Consider the following 18,971-nt stretch of genomic DNA (forward strand, 5'->3'; position numbering starts at 1 on the left):
ACCAGGCTTTCTAGAGGGGCAACTGAGGCACGGAGAAACAGCCATCCTTCCAACCTGGCTGCCTGCAGTCTGCCACCTCAACAAGTGGCCCAGCTCTTCCAGGCACGGCCCCACTGAACCCAAGCAGCACTTATTGAGCGGCTGAGCCCGCAGTGGTCCAAACGCAACCCCGCAGGAGCGGGATTCGCTGGCAGCTGGTGGCAGTGCGTGAGCTGCCCCCGGGAGAGGAGAGCCCCTGCTGGAGCACTGAGGGTCTCGCCTCTGCCTGCGCGCTGCTCTCCGCCTGGGCTCACGCTTGGCGAAGCTTCTCCAAGCCCCAGCAGCAGCCGTGCAGCTCACTGTGGGGGCTGCCAGTTCACAGGCTCCTGGCCGGGCGATTGACCCCTGGGGAGCCCTGTGTGGAGAGACAGATGCCCAGTCAGAGCTGCAGTGCAGGGCTTGCTGGGTGAGTGTCTACCTCTGCAGCTACCTGGCCTCTTGCCACTCGCCTTCACGGCCCATAGCCGCCTGGGTGTATGCTGCCCGCGTGGGGACAGACGGGGCTTCTGGCTGCCTCTCCCACTCACGAGGGCTGGACATGCGCCCTCTGGGCTCACGTGTGGCCATCCAGGCTGTTGGGAGCGAGGGTGGCAGCCGCTGGGGTCAGAGGAGCTGAGCGGATTTCCCCCTACCCACACTGGTAGCAAAGCTGCTCTGATGTTTTGCAGGGCATGTGCTCAGTGACTGGTGCAGCAGTGGTTGTACTCGGGTATCTTCATGCACCGTGGCCCGTTGTTCTCCAGTGCACGGCACCGTCCTGTTACTGAACCGGTCGTTTGGGTTCTGGCCTGGCACTTGCTTCTCCAGCTTTCTTACTGCTTACCTTGGTGGTACAGAAATGGGCCAGGGGTGAGCGGAAGCCCCCAGCCTCCACCCCAGATTTCAGTCGATCTTCCCGGCTGATCAGTGTGCTGTGTGGAGGTGGGAGAAGCCAGCCAGCGCTTGCTGAGCAGGGTTCTCTTTCTGGGGGGGAGAGAGGGAGTTAGTAAAAGGGTGCCTGGTGTTGGGGGCGGGGGGAACACAGGCCGTGGCTTCGCTGCTGACTTTCATGTGACTAGGAGCCAATTGGCCCTGCGAGAACTGTGCTCTCTGAGTTAGGATGTCCCCGCTCCACTTGTGCGCTTATTCTGATCCTCAGAGCATTGTCTTCAGCGCTCCTGCTCTGCTTCTCTCTGCTGGGGCCTGGGTGCTGTGTTCTGACAGGCTTGGAAGAGCCAAGCCAACAGGGCTTGGCTGTCTGCTCCTCTCAGGGCGCTAGTGCCCGTCCCCGTCGTGTCTGGGCACCTTCCCTGTCCATAAACATTTCCCGTGAAACCTCGGGGGGTCCCAGCATTTCGATGCAGATCCCAAGTTCCTGAAGTCGATGGAAAGATTCCTGCTGGCTCCGGGCTCCTATTGGCTCGCCCGTCCCCCCATAGTTTAATGCCAGTCGTGGGCCCTGCCTAGCTTGCAAGCAGAGGGTCTCACGCTCGCAGGGCAGGCAAGGACTGTGGCATGCTATGTGCAATGCCCCCTCCTGAGCCACCCGGCCTGTGTTTCAGATGGTGGTGATGCCCAGGGCTGTAGTCACCAAGCCAGGCGTGGAGACAGGAATGTCTTCAGGCAGTTTTGTGCCAGCCCCCGAGTTTCAGCCCAAGGATCCCTGCAGCAGCTGCTGGTCTGGAAATCCCTTGTCGCTGGGTAGCTTTGGAGCCAGTGGAGTAGAGGGGCCTGGCTCAGCACAGCGAGAGCTCGGCCTGCCTTACTGGAGCAGGGGGGGTGGGCTGGTGGAGGTGGCTGTGGACCCAGGCTCTGGGCTCTGTCCAGGAGGACACTCATAGCCATGGGCAGTTGGACTAACAGGGAGGGGGAAATTGAGGCACAGGGTGCCTAGGTCACCCATTAGGCAGGGGAGTCGGAATAGAACCTGGGTCCCTGACTGCACTGCCCCTCAGGGGGAGTGTGCGGGGACGGTTCTTTCTGCGCCAGGTACCATCCTCGGGGACAGCTAGCAGCGCACTTCTGGCTGTGATCCCCTGGGCAGCTGCGCACCCCTCCTGCCAGCCCATTCCTTGTGTCTGTGAGACCGCACCACCCGCAGGGCCTGTCCCCTAACCACGGAGTTTGTGTCACCCTGCACAGGTATCGAGTGTCCCCGTGGAGCGCGAAACCTTCCCGGTCTGGTGCAGGAGGGAGAGCCCTTCAGCGAAGAGGCCACCGTCTTCACCAAGGAGCTGGTGCTGCAGCGTGAGGTAGGGCCTCTGTCCCCCGGTCCCCTTCCCAGACATGCGGGGGCAGCCCAGGCTGCTTCGCGCTCCACCTTGCCTCCCAGCTGGTAGGCAGTGCTCGTGCTCCCCCGTTGGGCGGCCGTGCTGCAGTGCCTTGGCTGAGCCCAGGTGAGACAGGGCTCCGGGTGCACCTCTGGGCTCTGCTGGGGCCTGCCAAGTGGGTCGAGTGACGCTGCGCCACAGGAGAGCGCCTGCGTTCAGAGCTGGTGCCGCCGCATGCCCAGGCCTGGTGCCTTGGAGGGTGGGGTGGGGTGGGTTGCTGAGCCGCATGCCCAGGGCTGGTGCCTTGGAGGGTGGGGTGGGGTGGGGTGGGTTGCTGAGCCGCGTGCCCAGGGCTGGTGCCTTGGAGGGTTGCTGAGCCGCGTGCCCGAGTCCGGCGCTTCCTTGGGCCGTTATTCGCTGCTCTTGGCAGTTAACCATTCAGACTGGAACAGTCTCCTCTCCAGAGCTTGGCTTTCCAGCAGCGGGAGCAGCCTCTGGGTCCCACCGGTAAATCCTAGGGGCTGCGCCACTTCCTCTAAGAATTGCCTCACTGTGCCCCTTGCGCCTCCTGGAGACAAACAGCAATTCTTGGTTGGTTGAGTTCCCCCGCCTGGCACCCCAGGCCTGCCAGCGGGCCAGGCTGGAAGGAGAGACGCTGTGGCAATGGCCCCTGGCAGGCAGCCATCTCCCTTGGACTTTGCTCGAGAGCTGTCTCTCATGGCTCCAGCCTTGTTTTGCTTTGCTGGGGTCTGAACCGGCCCCAGGAGGTCCAGTCTGCAGCGTGGGCGGGTGCCACTCTGGTGGCACTGCGTGGGGGAGCCTTGCTAAGAGGGGATCCCGAGAGTTAAAGGCCAGCCATGCTGTGTAGACTGCCTCTGGTCTGAGCCTGCTCCCCACAGAGAGCCCTGCCTCACCCTCTTGCCTGGGAGCCAGGAGGGCTGGGCTGGGCTGGGCTGGGCTTGGGGGCTGGCTCCTCTTTTGGCTGGACAGAAGCCTTGAGGAGACAGCACATCACCAGCCACCAGCATCTGGGCTTCCTCGGCTGCTCACAGAGCTGCCACTCTGATGCCCGGTTGTGCCGAGGTAGCAGGACAAAAATATTTGCCAGTGAGCTGAAAAGTTCCTAACAGCCCAGGCCAAATGGGGCCCTTGCTGGGTTGTAGAGAGCAGCTGGGTCAGAGGAGCCTGGCCTTGCCTAAGCTGAGCAGCGCTGGCTCCCAGCTACAGGTCCTGCTGTGCGCCCTGCATGGCAGCCCGAACTACGGTTCCCTGGTAGGAATCAGAGGCTACGTGTGATCTTGGCTCTGGGCAGCAGCAGCTTGTTGTGCCTTTGCAGCTTCAAGCCTGGGACTGGCTGCCCCGGGCTCCTGGCGGGTACAGCCAGGGCTGGAGATTACCCCACGCTTGCCTGGGGCAGTGCTGGGGGAGCTGGTCCTGGGAAGGTAGTGTGCTCTTTGGAGCCGAGCCCTGGGTGGGCAGGGTCCTGTCCAGCTGTGTGCTGCGACGCAAGCCAGGCCAGCCAGGCGTCTGCTCGGGGCAGGGAGGCACTGCTGGGAAAAGTGCACAGTGAGTGGATGTGATGGAGTGGGGGATACCTGTGTGTATGTGAGTGGCTCACAGAGGGTGGGGGCTCCTGCTGAGGGTAACCTTGATGACCAGGTAACACCTTTGTACTGGAGACAAAGGAGGAGGTGGAGCCTGAGGGGTTTGAATTGGAACTGGGAGTTGGAAGCAGTTAGTCTGGGCTGGGAGAGAGAGACAAAGGAGGGGGCCAGGCCCCGGCTCCGGGGGCCCCTGGGGGCCTCGTCTCCCCAGCATGGATGGGACTGGCTGTCTCTGCCGGCTGCACTGACTCCTCTGTACGACGCTGCGTCCTGTCGGCGAATATACCCGCTGTTCTCCTGCTGAGTGAGTCACTCCTGCCTGCGGCTGGGGTGCAGAGCTTGGGGGACCCTGAACCTCATCACAGTGGTGCATACGCAGGACATGAAGAGTTGGCGCCACTTGAGAAATGGTGCTGGCACATGTCTCCGTCCCCGGCTCCCGGGGCGCAGTGCGGCTGGGGGCGTGGAAGCTGTACCCCAGGAGGGTGGAGGGGTTGGTCTGTTCCAGGAGGGGTGGGCGAGGTTCTGTGGCTGGCCGTGTGCCGGAAGTCAGATGAGATGGGCTTGGTGGCCCCATGTGATGCACAGCTGTGATACTGGGTTTCCTGGGCGCCGCTGAGAGGGCCAAACCAGAACAAATTGCATAAAACGGCTCCTCACACCCCAAGTCTGGGGTCCGGCGCGGTAAGGCAGCAAATGCGTCTCACGCAGCACGGCTCTGCGCAGGGGTGGGGTGGTGATAACCGATCTCACCACATCCATACAGGTTCTTCCAGCCCCCCGTTTCCAGGTCAGCGTCTACCGCAGATCTCGCCCACAGGAGCACGTTGGGCCCATCCTTCAGCGTCTGACATCTAAAGGTTTATTAATGAAAGAACAGGGTGCAAATAACGTTGTTAAAGCAACCAAATGACAGTGGCCTGGGGGAGGCTGCAGCAGAGGTGGAGCCACCGGCTGTCTTACAAGTCTGTGGAGCAGATCCTCTCTTAGGACGGGTCAGCGACGCTCCTGGGCTCCGTGCGCAGCGGAGGTGCTTCTGAAGTGATCTAAAAGGAAGACCAAGCTGGAGGTACTGTCAGGGCCCCCTCTGTGCCCTGGCCCAGCTGGAGGGAATTCCATTGCTCTCCCCATGCGGGCGCGTGCTTGAGATGGAGCCCGTCGCATGAGCGGGTCACCTGTCCACGTCCTGTTTCGGCGGCCTGCCATGGCCGCTCTGCTGGGTTATGCGTCCACAGACAAGTTCCTCAGATGCAGATTGGAACCTGCTAACGTTCTGTGTCTGTCGGGTACTGATTCACCTGAGCAGGGACCCTTTCACAGCAGGGTGTTGTGCCTGCTGGGGAGGTCTCCCAGAAACAAAGCGCTCTGTGTGAGGGAGCAGTATGATTGTTTAGAGCTCCAGTATGAGGAAGAAGAAAACCCAGTTGTGTCTTTGGGTTGAACTTAGAGGCGGAAGTAACAGAGCTGATGTAGTTGGTGTCTGCTATAGGCCGCCAGATCAGGGAGATGGGATAGATGAGGCTTTTTTCAGGCAGTTGAGAGAAGCTTCCAAATCACAGAATCACAGGGCTGGAAGGGACCTCATCTAGTCCAGCCCCCTGCTTCAAGCAGGATCAACCCCCAGTAGGTCATCCCAGCCAGAACCTTGTCCAGCCGGGACTTAACCTTGAGGGATGGAGAATCACAGGCCCTGGTTCTCACGTGAGACTTTAATCATCCAGACATTTGTTGGGAGACCAATACATCAGCACACAGACAATCCAGGAAGTCTTGGAGAATGTCGGGGATAACTTCTTGGTAGAAGTGCTGAAGGAACCGAACAGGGGCTGTGCACAACTTGACCAGCTGCTCACAAACAGTGAAGAACTAGTAGAAGAAATAGAAGTAGGTGGAAACCCGGGCTGCAGCGACCATGAGATCATAGATTTCAGGATCCGGACAAAAGGAAGAAAGGTGAGCAGTAACATACAGACCCTTGATTTCAGGAGAGCAGACTTTGACTCCCTGAGAGACTGGATGAGCAGGATCCCTTGGGAAACGAAGATGAAGGAGAAAAGAGTTCAAGAGAACCGGCTGTATTTTAAAGAAGTCTTACTGACGGCACAGGGACAAACCATCCTGCTGCATAGTAAGAAATGCAAACATGGTAGGGAACCAGCTTGGCTTAACAGGGAAATCCTTAGTTAGCTTAAACTCAAAAAGGATGGATACAAGAAATGGAAACGTGGAGAGTTGACTGAGGAGGAGTATAAACATACGGCTGGAGAATGCCGGGCAGTAATCAGGAAAACAAAAGCACAATTGGAACTGCAGCTGACAAGGGATGTGAATAGTAACAAGAAGGGTTTCTACAGTCATGTTAACAATAAGTGGGCTATCAGAGAAGGTGTGGGGCCATTATTGGAAGAGGGAGGTAACCTAGTGACGGATGATGTAGGAAAAACTGAAGTACTCAGTGCTCTTTTTGCCTCAGTCTTCATGGACAAAGTCAACTTCCCTGTGATGGTCCTAGACAATGCCAATGCAGTATGGGAAGGCGGAGGGCAATCATCTGTGGGGAAAGAACAAGTTTTGAGCTATCTAGAAAAACTAGATGTGCACAGGTCCATGGGTCTGGGTACTGAGGGAATTGGCAGAGGTCATTGCTGAACCTTTGGCCATTATCTTTGAAGACTCTTGGAGATCGGGGGAGATACCAGGTAACTGGAAAAAGGCAAACGTAGTGCCCATCTTTAAAAAAAGAGGAAGAGGACAATCCAGGGAACTACAGACCCGTCAGCCTTACCTCAATCCCTGGGAAAATAATGGAGGGAATCCTCAAGGAATCCATTTTGGAGCACTTGGAAGAGGGGAGGGTGATCAAAAGTAGCCAACATGGATTCACCGGGGCAAGTCCTACCTGACCAATTAGATTATCTTATATGACGAGGTAACAAGTTCTGTGGACATGGGGAAGTCAGTGGATGTGATATACCTGGACTTCAGCAAGGCTTTTGATACGGTCTCCCACAACATTCTTGTCCATAAGTTAAGGAAAAGTGGATTGGATCCTTGGACTATAAGTTGGATAGAAAGCTGGCTTGATGGTCAGGCCCAACGGGTAGTGGACAATGGCTCAATATCTGGATGGCGGTCGATTTTCAAGCAGAGTGCCACAAGGCTTGGTTCTGGGGCCAGTGTTCAACGTCTTTATTAATGACCTGGATGAGCGACTGGATTGCACCCTCAGCAAATTTGCGGATGAGACAAAACCAGGGGGAAGGGTAGATGTGTTGGAGGGTAGAGAGAGAATCCAGAGGGACCTGGATAAATTGGAGGACTGGGCCAAAAGAAATCTGATCTGGCTCAACAAGGAGAAGTGTAGAGTCCTGCACCTGGGGCGGAAGAATCACAAACATTGGTACAGGCTGGGGACTGACTGGCTCAGCAGCAGTATGATGGAAAGGGACCTAGGGGTTATGGTGGATGAAAGGCTGGGTATGAGTAAACAGTGTGCCCTTGTAGCCAAGAAGGCTAACGGCATACTAGAGTGCATTAGGAGGAGCATTTCGAGCAGATCTAGAGAAGCAGTTATTCCTCTTTAGTCGGCACTGGTGAGGCCACGTCTAGAATATTGTGTCCAGTTTTGGGCCCCCCAGTATAAAATGGATGTGGATGTGCTGGAGCAGGTTCAGTGGAGGGCAACAAAAATGATTAAGGTTCTGGAGCACAAGACCTATGAGGAGAGGCTGAGGGATTTGGACTTATTTAGTTTACAGAAGAGAAGACTTAGAGGTGATTTAACAGCAGCCTTCAATTTCCTGAAGGGGAGCTCTAAAGAGCAGGGTGAGGAACTGTTCTCAGTGGTGTCAGACGGCAGAACAAGGAGTAATGGTCTGAAGTTGAAGAGGGAGAGGTGTAGGTTGGATATTAGGAAAAACTACTTCTGCAGGAGGGTGGTGAAGCGCTGGAATGCGTTGCCTAGAGAGGTGGTGGATTCTCCATCCCTGGAAGTTTTTAAGTCCCAAGGTCCTCGTTGGGATGACTTAGTGGGGGTTGATCCTGCTTGGGGCAGGGGGCTGGACTGGATGACCTCCTGAGGTCCCTTCCAGCCCCAGGATTCTGTGAGAGCATGGAGCCAATACTCGTAACTTCAAATACAACCGTGATCCCTGCATATGAGCAGTCTACACAGTGTTAGTGAGGTGCTTGCTGGGCCCCCTCTGCACAAGATTTGGCGCACACCTAGGACAGTGGGTGCAACGGTGTGGTGCATGTTCTCAAAATACAAGGATGTCACAATAGGCTACAAAAGCTTACAGCCACGAGAGCCCCCAAGTGCAAGTCAGCACAGGAGCACCCAGTCCTGGAGAGAGGAGCTCAGGGGTACAAGGGCCAAACTGGAAGTGTGTGAGAATGAGGGGGGCGTGGGATAGAGGCTGGCAGCAGCCCCCTGGGAGTGGCATGGCAGCTGGGTGTGACGGGGGTCAGGGCAGGACATGTACTGGCTGCAGCCCCTGGGAGTGACGTGGCAGCAGATGCAGTGAGAGTCGGAGCAGGGCGTGTGGAGGATGCAGCACAAGTCGGGGCAGGGTGCGGCCCCTTCGGGTTTTGTGGTGCCGGGCAGGACAAGTGACTTGTAGTTGACTCTGGGATTGAGGAAGGGGCTCCGCGCTCCCCTGACATAGGGGGGTAGGGCTGGGGTTGGGCTGGTGCTTCCTCCATTTCCACAGCTGTGGTCAGACTGGGGCTGGGAAGGGCCATGCGCAGAGATCAGGCCAACTGCAGCGCTCTGCCCTGGGCTGGCAGATGGCCCCAGGGCGGGGGAGCAGGGGGCTCTTCTCCAGATGAGCTGATCTGATCACTAGTCCTCCTTGGCAGCAAGTGCTCTTGCGTGGCTGGCGGCTGGGTGCAGAATGCAGGGGTGTGTTGCAGGCCAGACGTTGCCGTCGTGCTGGGAGTGAGTCCTGGGGTGCGGCTGGCACACTGCTGCACTCTCGCCCTCCGACATGCGCGCTCGGCTTTGTCCGTTCGGCACATTCCTCGGACGAGGGATATTTACGCATCCATTGTGCAGCCTTGCCCTGTATTCCAGCTGCCCCGTTTGCTCTCCGTAGGCTCGCAAACAGGTTATCTCCAGAGCTGTCAGCCCCATTCCTCTGAACTTGGTTTTATGCATCTGCTAGGTAAAGCCAGCCCGCTTGGGAAGCTGTCCTTCACCAGGGAGCTGTTCTGCGGCCCTGGCTGCCTCTCCCCGGCTCGGCCGCACCTCTGTTTGCTGAGGGGCTGAAGTCTCCCCAGCCCAGCACAGCCCCACTGTGTTTGCATGCTGCTAAACTGCTGCTTCGCAGCTCATTCCTGTGCACGGTAATGGCTTGGCTGCTTGCAGTGAGCAGTTTGCTGGGCTCCGTGGTGTACTGCAGGCCAGCGCTGGAGCCTTCGCTGGGTTCGGGCAGAAGCTGCTGTACTAGGCAAGTTGTGTCTCTGTCCTTCTCTGTGCAGGAAAACAGCAATTCAAAGCCAAGTCAGCGGTTAGTCTCTTCACTAGCTACATAAAGCTCTGCTCTCCCCACACATGTGATTACACCGAGCCTCCAGTGCCAGTTTTGAGCTGCTGCAGACGGTCGCCTGCCAGGAGTGAGAGAGCGCTGCCCACGGTTCAGAGGGACTGGACGAGCTCCCTTTGTCCAGGCAGACAGCGCAGGGATAGCAGTGAACAGGAGACAGACCCTGTGGAATAGCTACCCCCAGAAAATGCCAGACCCAAGGCCCATGGAGCCCCTTCCCCCTCAGTGGTAGCCCCAGCAGGAGCGTGTGTCGGGGAATTTCCCATTAGATCAAGCCATGGAGTAACAAGCCTCCTTGGGCCAGCATGGCCAGAGCCGCTGCCTTTCACCAAGAGCAAAGGGGGCAGGAAGCAGCCACGGCAGGGCAGTTACTGTCCCGACTCAACTGGCTGGGGCACGTCAGGCTCTCGGACACCCAAGTTTGTAAAACAGCCTGGGCTGAGTCCCCTCCCCCACCCACCGCCAGGCCCTGTGGCTCCGAGTCAAAACGTCACCACCACACCGCGTACAGTGAGAACGCTGTTTGCAGGAGCATCGGGGTGGTCGTGTTAGTCTGTATCCGCAAAGGCATCGAGAAGTCCTGTGGCACCCACTAGAGTGACAGGTGCATTGGCGCTAAGCTTTCGTGGGCAAAGACCCGCTGCGGCAGATGTGTGCGAGATGTATTTGCAGGAGAGCCCTTGGGCCCCACAAGACAGAGCTGTGGTTTGGTGCCAGGCCGGGTCTTGCTATGGACAGCTTCAGGTCATGCCTGCAGATACAGGAGCTGCTAGTGGCTCGGGTCGGCACGCACACCCCCTTCTGGCGCACGCCTGCCGAAAGAGTCAGCTCGTCCCATCTCAGAAAGCCCTCCCCACCCCACCCCACGCAGAGCTTTCCTCAAAGGGAACATCCCAGAGAACCAAGGGGGTCCGTCCGGTAGGCTCTCTCTTGCTGCCTACCAGTACCCTGGTACCACTTACAAAACCCTACAACGGCTAACCTGAACCGTGTGCCCCCACTGTTGTGCTGACCCTGGGGTGAGCTGTGCTGGTGCCATGCACTGGGTTCACCTCCTTCAGGCGGGGGCTGTCCTCATTGTCTGGTTTGCAAACGGGAGCTGCAGAAGAAATGCCCTCTCTGTTTGGCTGTGCCAAGCAGCCATCCGGTGCCACCCAGAGAACTTTCTGCCGCTGCTCCTGATGTGCGACCGAAGCGCGTTTATTCATCTGCTGGGCACGTCGGGGCTGTTTCCGAGCTAAACGCACTTCTGCTCTGCGGCTGCAATTTCAAGAGCAACTAGCGTCAGAGGAGCGGGAACCTGCTACTCACTTTTGCTGGCAGGCTCAGGTCAGCTGGTTTTCAGTGCTGCAGCTGGTGGTGGGGGCCACGAGGCCACAGCTCGTAGGAGTGGGGACCTGCCAGGGAGGGGAGCGGAGCGGAGGCAGCCGCAGGGCGTCTGGGGGCTGGGGTGAAATTGAAGGAGGAATGCCTGTAGTGGCACGGCAAGGCGCAGCATGGGCTGCCTCTGGAAGCAGAGTCTTTGGGTCCAAGCAGCCAGATGAGCTCCCTGCCGCTGGCCCTGTCGGGCTGCAGAGGTGTGAGGTGAAGAGGGCAGGTGCTAGAACACCTGGCCGGGGGCCCTGCTCAGAGCTGGGGCGTTGCAGTCAGGGGTGTGTCTCCAGAGCAGCGTTCCCTGTATGATGAGTGCTTGAGCGGGCTGTCCGGAGTGAGTCGGGTGCCACAGAGCGCCCACGGGCGGCTGCATGGGTTTCTACTGGCGGTGCACGCCTTGGTGTGCAGGACAAAATTTATTCTGCCCACGGATGGAAGAAATTAGAGGGACCCTGCCCCCAAATCACTGCACGGGCTCGTCGATGGGCCGGGTTTGCCTGGCTGGAGGTCTTTGGCCCAGCCATGTGGGGGGCAGTTTATGGTAGAACAGGGTTATTGGAAGAGACCGTTTGGGCCTTGGAAGCAGTGGTGGGGAGGCAAGTGGCTTGTGGCTGGGCAACTGAAATGTGGGTGGGAGTCAGTCTTCGGGAACATAGCTGGATTGTGTCCCGTTCCTGCCAAGGCTAGGCCCAGCCAGCAGCAGAGCGCAGAGCTGGGCCCATCCTGGCAAGGACGCAGTCCGTCCGTTCGCTCGCAGTTCCAACACAGCACTGGTAGCTGGGACGTTGTGGGCTGCAAACACCTGGAGCTACACCTGTCAGCTGCCGTGCGCTCACTGGTGTGTCGGCCTGGTGTGCACAAGAGGATTTGCCGGTTGGCTCACTCAGAACATCCACTTCCTCCCGGCCATTAGTGCTAACGAGCAAGGTTCTACTGCGGTTGTAACTAATCAGTAAATGCCCATTTTGGCCATTGGCTATCTGGCCCTGCTGTGCTCTGGAGGGAGCGGGGTGGTGGCAGGATCAGTCCAGCGTCCGGCTGCTCGCTTCTGGGGCTAGAACAGATGGGGGGCAGGGGGGTCCTGCCAAGGGCTGCAGCCGTCCCATGCTTGCTGCTGCAGACGCCTGACAGGCAGCGTCTGGATGAGCTGCGAAGTGGACCGTGGGCTCTGCTCTGAGACAGGAGTGAGGGCGCGGTCCTTTCTGTCTGTGTTGCAAGGGAGGTTTCTCAGGGCACCGCTGAGAGGGCCAAACCAGGGCTCCTGACAGCCCGAGACGTGGGGTCCTCCCCTCTGAGGCACCAGACCGGTCACGCAGGCACAGAAGGACTCCCCTGCTGGGCTGGCAGCAGCAGCACCATGGCATGTTACTGGGAGGAGGCTCATGGGTCAAGAAGAAAGAGGCTCCAGTGCCCCCCCAGAGAGAGGTGGGTGAGGAGCCAGAGGACGGGGCTGGGCCGTAGCCGTGCCAGCTTGTGTCCGATCCAGAGGCATGCCCCGGCTCCTGCCACTTACCTGTGTGCAGCTCTGGTCTGCAGCATGCGCTGTGGCTTTCCCCTCGCTTCATTGCCTTCATGGCTGGTGGAGCAGAGAATTACGTCCGCTGCTGTGAAACCCCCACCGGGCCCAGCACTTGAGCCGCTCACCCAAGCCTCTGCCTGGCCCACTTGGGGGGCTGAGGAGCCAGCAGCTGACCACACGCAGGGTAGGGCAGAGAGGCTCTTACTGTGGCAGCAAGCAGAACTAGAAGCTGCCACCCCCAGCGAAGAGGCAGGCTCCCTCCTTTGGAGCTGCCGCTGGCTGTGGTGCTGGCCAGAGGACAGGGCCTGGGAGGACCCTGACGTGGGCGAGCTGTGAAGCACCCCAAGAGAGTGGGGGCGGGGTTACTGGGCGCAGCCAGGGCCGCAGTGCCTCTGGGCTGTCAGAGTGCGGTGCACCACTGCCGATGCCAGGGGAGCTGCCCGCCGGCCGAGGCGCTGCCGCTGCTGGCTTGTGCCGCTGAGAAGGGGCCTGGCTAAGGAGCTGCTGATAGCCAGCACTCCAGAGCTGCCAGCTGTCGGGCTAGGCTTCAGGGCGCTGGAATAGGTCACAGACTCCAGAACTACTCCAGCCCCTTGAGCCCTGTGGATTCCCAGGCCCAGCTCCCCTGGGGGTGGCAGGGAGGGGAGCGGGAGAGGCACAGCTCCCAGGGACTGTCTGTCTGTGCAGACCTCGCCGTGGCCGGCCCTGCGGGGCGATGGAGGCTTGACTCTGCAGTCATTCCACCACAGCCAGGCCAAGGGCAGGTTGGGCAGCCCTGCAGTGGGCTGGCAGAGGCCCTGGGTACCGCCTCAGCCCCACAGAACAATGGCTAACTGCTAGAGCCTTCCTCCTCCAGCCCAGGGAGGCAGGCGGGCAGCTGAACCACCCTGCCCTGTGCGTAGCAGCCTGAGAGCTACTTGCACCGCGTGCCTCTCGCGCACTTCCTGGCAAACAGCCGCCTGCCTCTGAGCCTCGGCTCACCCTGCGCACGACAGACTGACTGTCGCTGGAAGTCTGCCAGCCGAGTGGGCCGGGCCAGGCTGGCGACAGGTCAGGGCGCGTGGAATTCCTTTGCCCTTCAGCCAGCGGCAAGCAGGCGCATGAACCGATAAATGCTGGGTAGTAGCAAGTTACGGCCGCCCCCCAGGGGGTCACCGGTCTGCGAGTGCTGGGTCCTAGGCCTGTTTGAGCATTGTGAACTGGCCCAGAGGCAGGGTCCTCGTGCCGTGCCTGTAACGGGGCCTGTGGCTGAGCTGGGGCACTCCCGGCCATCGGTGGGGACCAGTCTTGGCCTCTGCGTGGCAAAGGAAGCAGTTGGGGGCCTCTGAGCAGGGCTCACCAGCAGGCCGGCTGTGCCCGCTGGGTGGGGCAACCAGCTCGCGGCCCTGCCACCCTCTGGCTGGAGCGGGCAGTACCACTGGGAGAGTTAGTTCTCCAGGTGGAGCAACACTCCCATCTGTAGCAAACAGCCTGGGGGCCTTCTCCCTCTGGGGTGGGCCAGGCTAGGCCACAGGACTGTCGGCAGCTTCCCCAGGACCGTTGGCCGGGTCAGCAGGTGGGATCGACCGCCAAGAGCACAGCAGGACCTAGCAGGGTACAGCCTTCCCCTCTGCCACTCAGCTTCGGGGGCAGTTGGCAGGCAGCGCAGCTCCCCCGCAAGAGCAGAGACAGCCCCGGCCTGTGGCTGGTAGTGGGGCTGTTGGTTTGTAGGGTAGGAGGCCTGATGGTGTGTGGAGTAGGGTCATGAATAAGCGGGGAGGACTCCTGCCAGGGATCTGCTTGTGGAAGGAGGGATGGGGCAGGGTGGGGTGAGCTGTCCCACACAAACGAGCGTAGGTTGCAGCCAAGCCTCTGCTTCCCTGCAGGAACACAGCTGCTGCCTCTGGGCCAGACAGGGCCCCTGGGCTGTAGCCAGCTGGGGCAGCAAACCCCCAGGCCTGAGTTCTCCCAGTCTCCCCACCAAGCTGGGCTTCTCTTTCCCATGCGCCCGCTTGCCACTGGCTGAAGGGCAAAGGAATTCCACACACCCTGACCTGTCGCCAGCCTGGCCCGGCCCACTCGGCTGGCAGACTCCGAGCGACAGTCAGTCTGCCTGGCTTTGGGCCCACGCTCAGCTCTTCCCCCTCCATTCCTGATGCCTGCTGGGCTGCAGCTGGGCTGGGAGCAGCAGGATGCCCTGGCGAGGGAGGAGAGAGCAATAGGCCAGGAGCATGGCAGAGCACAGGACTCCTCATCCCTCTTCCCCTCTGGAAGGAGGCTGCATTCGTTCCCACTGCAGTGAGGCTGTCGGGCCTGGGCCCTCCCCACTCTAGATCGCCAGGGTAGACAGCATGGCACAGCTATAGGTGTGGGGTGTCATCGACACCCTCCGTTCCACAGGGCCCAGCACCGGGGGACTCAATGCCAGCATCAGCACCGGCCAGTCACTGGGACGCGTCGGCACTGTCTCACTGGCACCATTCATCACCTCAGCTGCCAGCTTTACTATGCCGATCCCACCATTCGGTATCGTCGTTTGCTTCGCAAGCTAGACCACCGACACTGGGTGCCAGATCTGACAGTGCCAGTGTCTTCTCATCACAACATTCTAGACCTGTTCATCCATGGCAGGATGTGACACTGGTACCGGCCACTGGCCTGGCCCATCCCATCCTCTTCCTCCACACTTCACCCATCATCACTCCCAGCTGGAACACCAGTGGGTCTTGTGGTCCGAACCCACGTGGCACTGACATACTCGGTTGGCGCTCTCTTTGGTGTCGGAGTCAGACCTGCCGTTGCTGCAACCATCAACAGCAGAGTTCCCTCCATCGGAGCAGCCTGGCACTGAAGTATCTTATTCTGAAGGGAAGGGGGCCTCCCCCTTGCACGCATCCTCTTTGTCACAAGATGATGCGGTGCTCGCCATGTCGCCCCTTCCACCAGTGACACCACATTGTTTCAGGACCCCTTTTGCTGGGTGGCACAGTCCTTGGGAAAAGGACACCCGTGAGGTCCCAGCAAAACAATGTAAACGGCTCTGTACGGTACAGCCCTGTTGTCCTCGAAGGTGGTGCTACTTATGGATGAGGCTGTCGTGGACCCTACTGTGACCCTGTGGCAAACACCAGCATCTGTCACACCTACCAGTAAACAGGCGGATAAGAAGTATCTCATTCACCCAAGGATGCCGAGTTCTTATTCACCCATCCATTCCCAACGTTCTGGTGGTAGATGTAATCCAAAACAAAGCAAAGTCATTTTGGTCCATGCCCCAGGATAAGAACAGTAATAAAAAAAAGAAAAGGTACATCATGGGCCATAATATGTACTCATCTGGTACACTGCTACTCTGTGCCACTAACTATACAGCCGTGCTGGCTAGCTATAACTTTCAGAACTATTCCAGGTTGCAGGAATTTGTCCTGGTGGTCCTGGAACCAGCACCAGACACTCTCCGGTATTATCAAGAAGGACCACACCATTGCCAGCACAGCTGTGCAGTCAGCCATGGATATTGTCAACACAGCAGTTTGCAGCGCTACATCGGCGGTAATTATGTGCTGTACCTACTGGCCTATTCCATTGGGAACTTCATCACGAGGTTAAGAGCCTTCTGTTTGATTGCCAACACTTATTTTCCAACAAAACAGATGAGGTCCTTGTAATACGATGGGTTTTCTGGGCACACCTAGAGAAATCAATCCAGGGTATCTTTTCTTAAAACCCATCTACTTACAGCCCCAGGCTGTGATTTCCTTCTCACTAAGGCAAATGAAACCAGCCACAAAAGTATTTCTGCCAGCCCCACTGGCCAGCCAGAAGCCACACAAGCAAACCCACAGACTTCCCAGATGCTCTACCAGCCCAGACTAACAATCCCCAAACTCAGGTGAGAGGCTCTTAAGCCTGTTTCACCAATTCCACATGGATTCTTCCAGCCCCAGTCCCCAGTCAATATATACTTGGACCTTACCTAAATCATCACAATCTTTAATCCTTCAGATCTAAACATCTAAAGGCTTATTTGCAAAGCCAGAAAGAACAGGGTTAGAGAGAGAAATTGTTAAAGCAATACTTTACGTACATCAATTATAGCTATTGATGTAGGCCAGCAATGTTGTTTGCCGATACTTGGAGGTCTCTGAAAGTCCACCCCATGAGGGATATAATTCCAGGTCCCATAGCTTTAATTACTGGAAAATTGCCGATCCTGCCAGCTGGGGTCAACATGCTGGAACATAGACCCTTGGAGACAAGCACAGGAATAAAAGACAAAAGTCCAAGATGGATGATTTCCTTTTTTTTTTTTTTTTATAACAGTGGAGCGATCCCACTATCAGTATCGGGTTCTCCCATTCAGCCTTTCCACAGCACCGCGGGTGTTTTCCAAAACCCTGGCAATAGTGGCTGCTCACCTCATTGTCAAGAGGTCGTCATTTTCCCTTATGTGGATGACTGTCTTATAAAAGGACCTTTGCTTCCTGAAGCGCCGCGTATGGTGCATCTCACCACTAACCTTCTTCTCAGTCTTGGTTTCCCTATCAACTGTGCAAAGTCCACGATTCATCGCACTCAAGCTCTGGAATTCATAGGAGCTCACATAGGCACCGGCACAGTTATGTCATAGAATCATAGAAGAGTAGGACTGGAAGGGACCTTGAGAGGCCATCGAGTCCAGCCCCCTGCCCTCATGGCAGGACCAAGCACTTTCTAGACCATCCCTGAAAGCCATCTATCTAACCTCTTCTTAAATATCTCCAGTGATGGAGATTCTACCACCTCCCTTGGCAATTCATTCCAGTGTTTGATCACCCTGACAGTTAGGAACTTTTTCCTAATGTCCAACCTGAACCTCTGCTGCTGCAATTTCAGTCCATTGCCTCTTGTTCTATCCTCAGAGGCAAGGAAGAACAAGTTCCTTCCCTCTGCCTTATGACACCCTTTTAAATACCTGAAAACCGCTATCATGTCCCCCCTCAATCTTCTCTTTTCCAAACTAAACAAGCCCAATTCTTTCAGCCTTTCTTCATAGGTCATGTTCTCTAGACCTTTGATCATTCTCATTGCTCTCCTCTGGACCCTCTCCAATTTCTCCACATCCTTCCTGAACCGCGGTGCCCAGAACTGGACATGATACTCCAGCTGAGGCCTAACCAGCGCAGAGTAGAGCGGGAGAATGACTTCTCGTGTCTTGTTCAAAACACACCTGTTAATGCATCCCAGAATCATGTTTGCCTTTTTCACAACAGCATCACACTGTTGACTCATATTTAGCTTGTGGTCCACTATAACCCCCAGATCCCTTTCTGCTGTACTCATTCCTAGGCAGTCCTTTCCCATTCTGTATGTCTGACACTGATTGTTTCTTTCTAAGTGGAGCACTTTGCATGTGTCCTTATTAAACTTCATCCTGTTTACCTCAGCCCATTTCTCCAGTTTGTCCAGATCCTTTTGAATTATGACCCTGTCCTCCAAAGACGTTGCAACCCCTCCCAGCTTGGTATCATCTGCAAACTTTATAAGTGTACTTTCTATGTCAATATCTAAATTGTTAATGAAGATATTGAACAGAACTGGTCCCAAAACAGACCCCTGTGGAACCCCACTAGTTATACTTTTCCAGCCGGATTGAAAACCATTAATAACTACTCTCTGGGTACGGTTATCCAGCCAGTTGTTCACCCACCTTATAGTAGCCCCATCTAAGTTGTATTTGCATAGTTTGATAAGTATATTATGTGAGACCGTGTCAAATGCTTTACTGAAGTCTAGGTATACCACATCCACCACTTCTCCCTTATCCACAAGACTCGTTATTCTATCAAAGAATAGACTCGTTATTCTATCAAAGAATAGTCCCTACCATTCAAAGATTTCATACTCTGTGCAACTTTGTTCAGGCGGCGAACCTGTATCCTACCACTATAGTATGAGCCTGCTTAGTGCTACTGGGCCACGTGGTCGCCATCTCTCTCATGGTCAAGCTAGCCTGGCTTTACGTGCAGTGCCTTCAAACGTGGTTGGCCTCTTGCTGTACCCTGGCCAGGGACCCGCTTGTCCAGGTGGTGGCAGTCCCTCTGCCGTTTGTCGGTTCTCTCCAATGGTGGACATGTCCGGGCAATGTTTTTGGTGGCACGCCATTTCACCAGCTGTCACGGTCAGTCACTCCCACCATAGATGCCTTTCTCCTTTGTTGGGGAGTGCACCTCAGTCTCTGCACGGTGCAGGGCAGGTGGTTGTTCATCGAACACATCAATCTGTTGGAACTTGGAGTGGTCTGCTACGCCTGCAAACACTTCTGGCACATTCTAGACAGCAAAGTGGTCAATATTCTTACTGACAACACCACGTGCATGTATTACATCAGCTAATGCAGGGGAATCCACTCACCTTCCCTCAATGCAGAAGCAATAAAACTTTGGATGTGCTGCATCTGATACCAGATCAGTCCTGTGGCTGCATATCTCCCGGGAGTTCTCAACATCACGGCAATGCCCTCAGCCACACATTTACGGACTATCACAAATGGGAGAGCGATACAGCGGCCCTCAGTTGGGTGAGTCAACTGTGGGGTTATCTTCGCATAGACCTGTTCACCACCAGACGCAACAGGAAGTGTCACTGATACGATTTGAGAGTGGGTCTCGGCAGACGTTCC

General features: G+C 56.9%; 1 protein-coding gene across 1 annotated transcript in view; it reads left to right on the forward strand.

Annotated features, from left to right (window-relative positions):
* The window catches only part of SND1 (staphylococcal nuclease and tudor domain containing 1), a 466,768-nt gene that overhangs the window by 370,391 nt on the left and 77,406 nt on the right, over positions 1-18,971 (forward strand). Inside the window, exon 16 of the mRNA XM_074976653.1 lies at positions 2,161-2,270. Coding sequence (XP_074832754.1) covers positions 2,161-2,270 — 110 coding nt within the window. The remainder of the gene's footprint in view (positions 1-2,160; positions 2,271-18,971) is intronic.

Source organism: Carettochelys insculpta, chromosome 1 (genome assembly GCF_033958435.1).
Source record: "Carettochelys insculpta isolate YL-2023 chromosome 1, ASM3395843v1, whole genome shotgun sequence".
Lineage (NCBI taxonomy): Eukaryota > Metazoa > Chordata > Testudines > Carettochelyidae > Carettochelys > Carettochelys insculpta.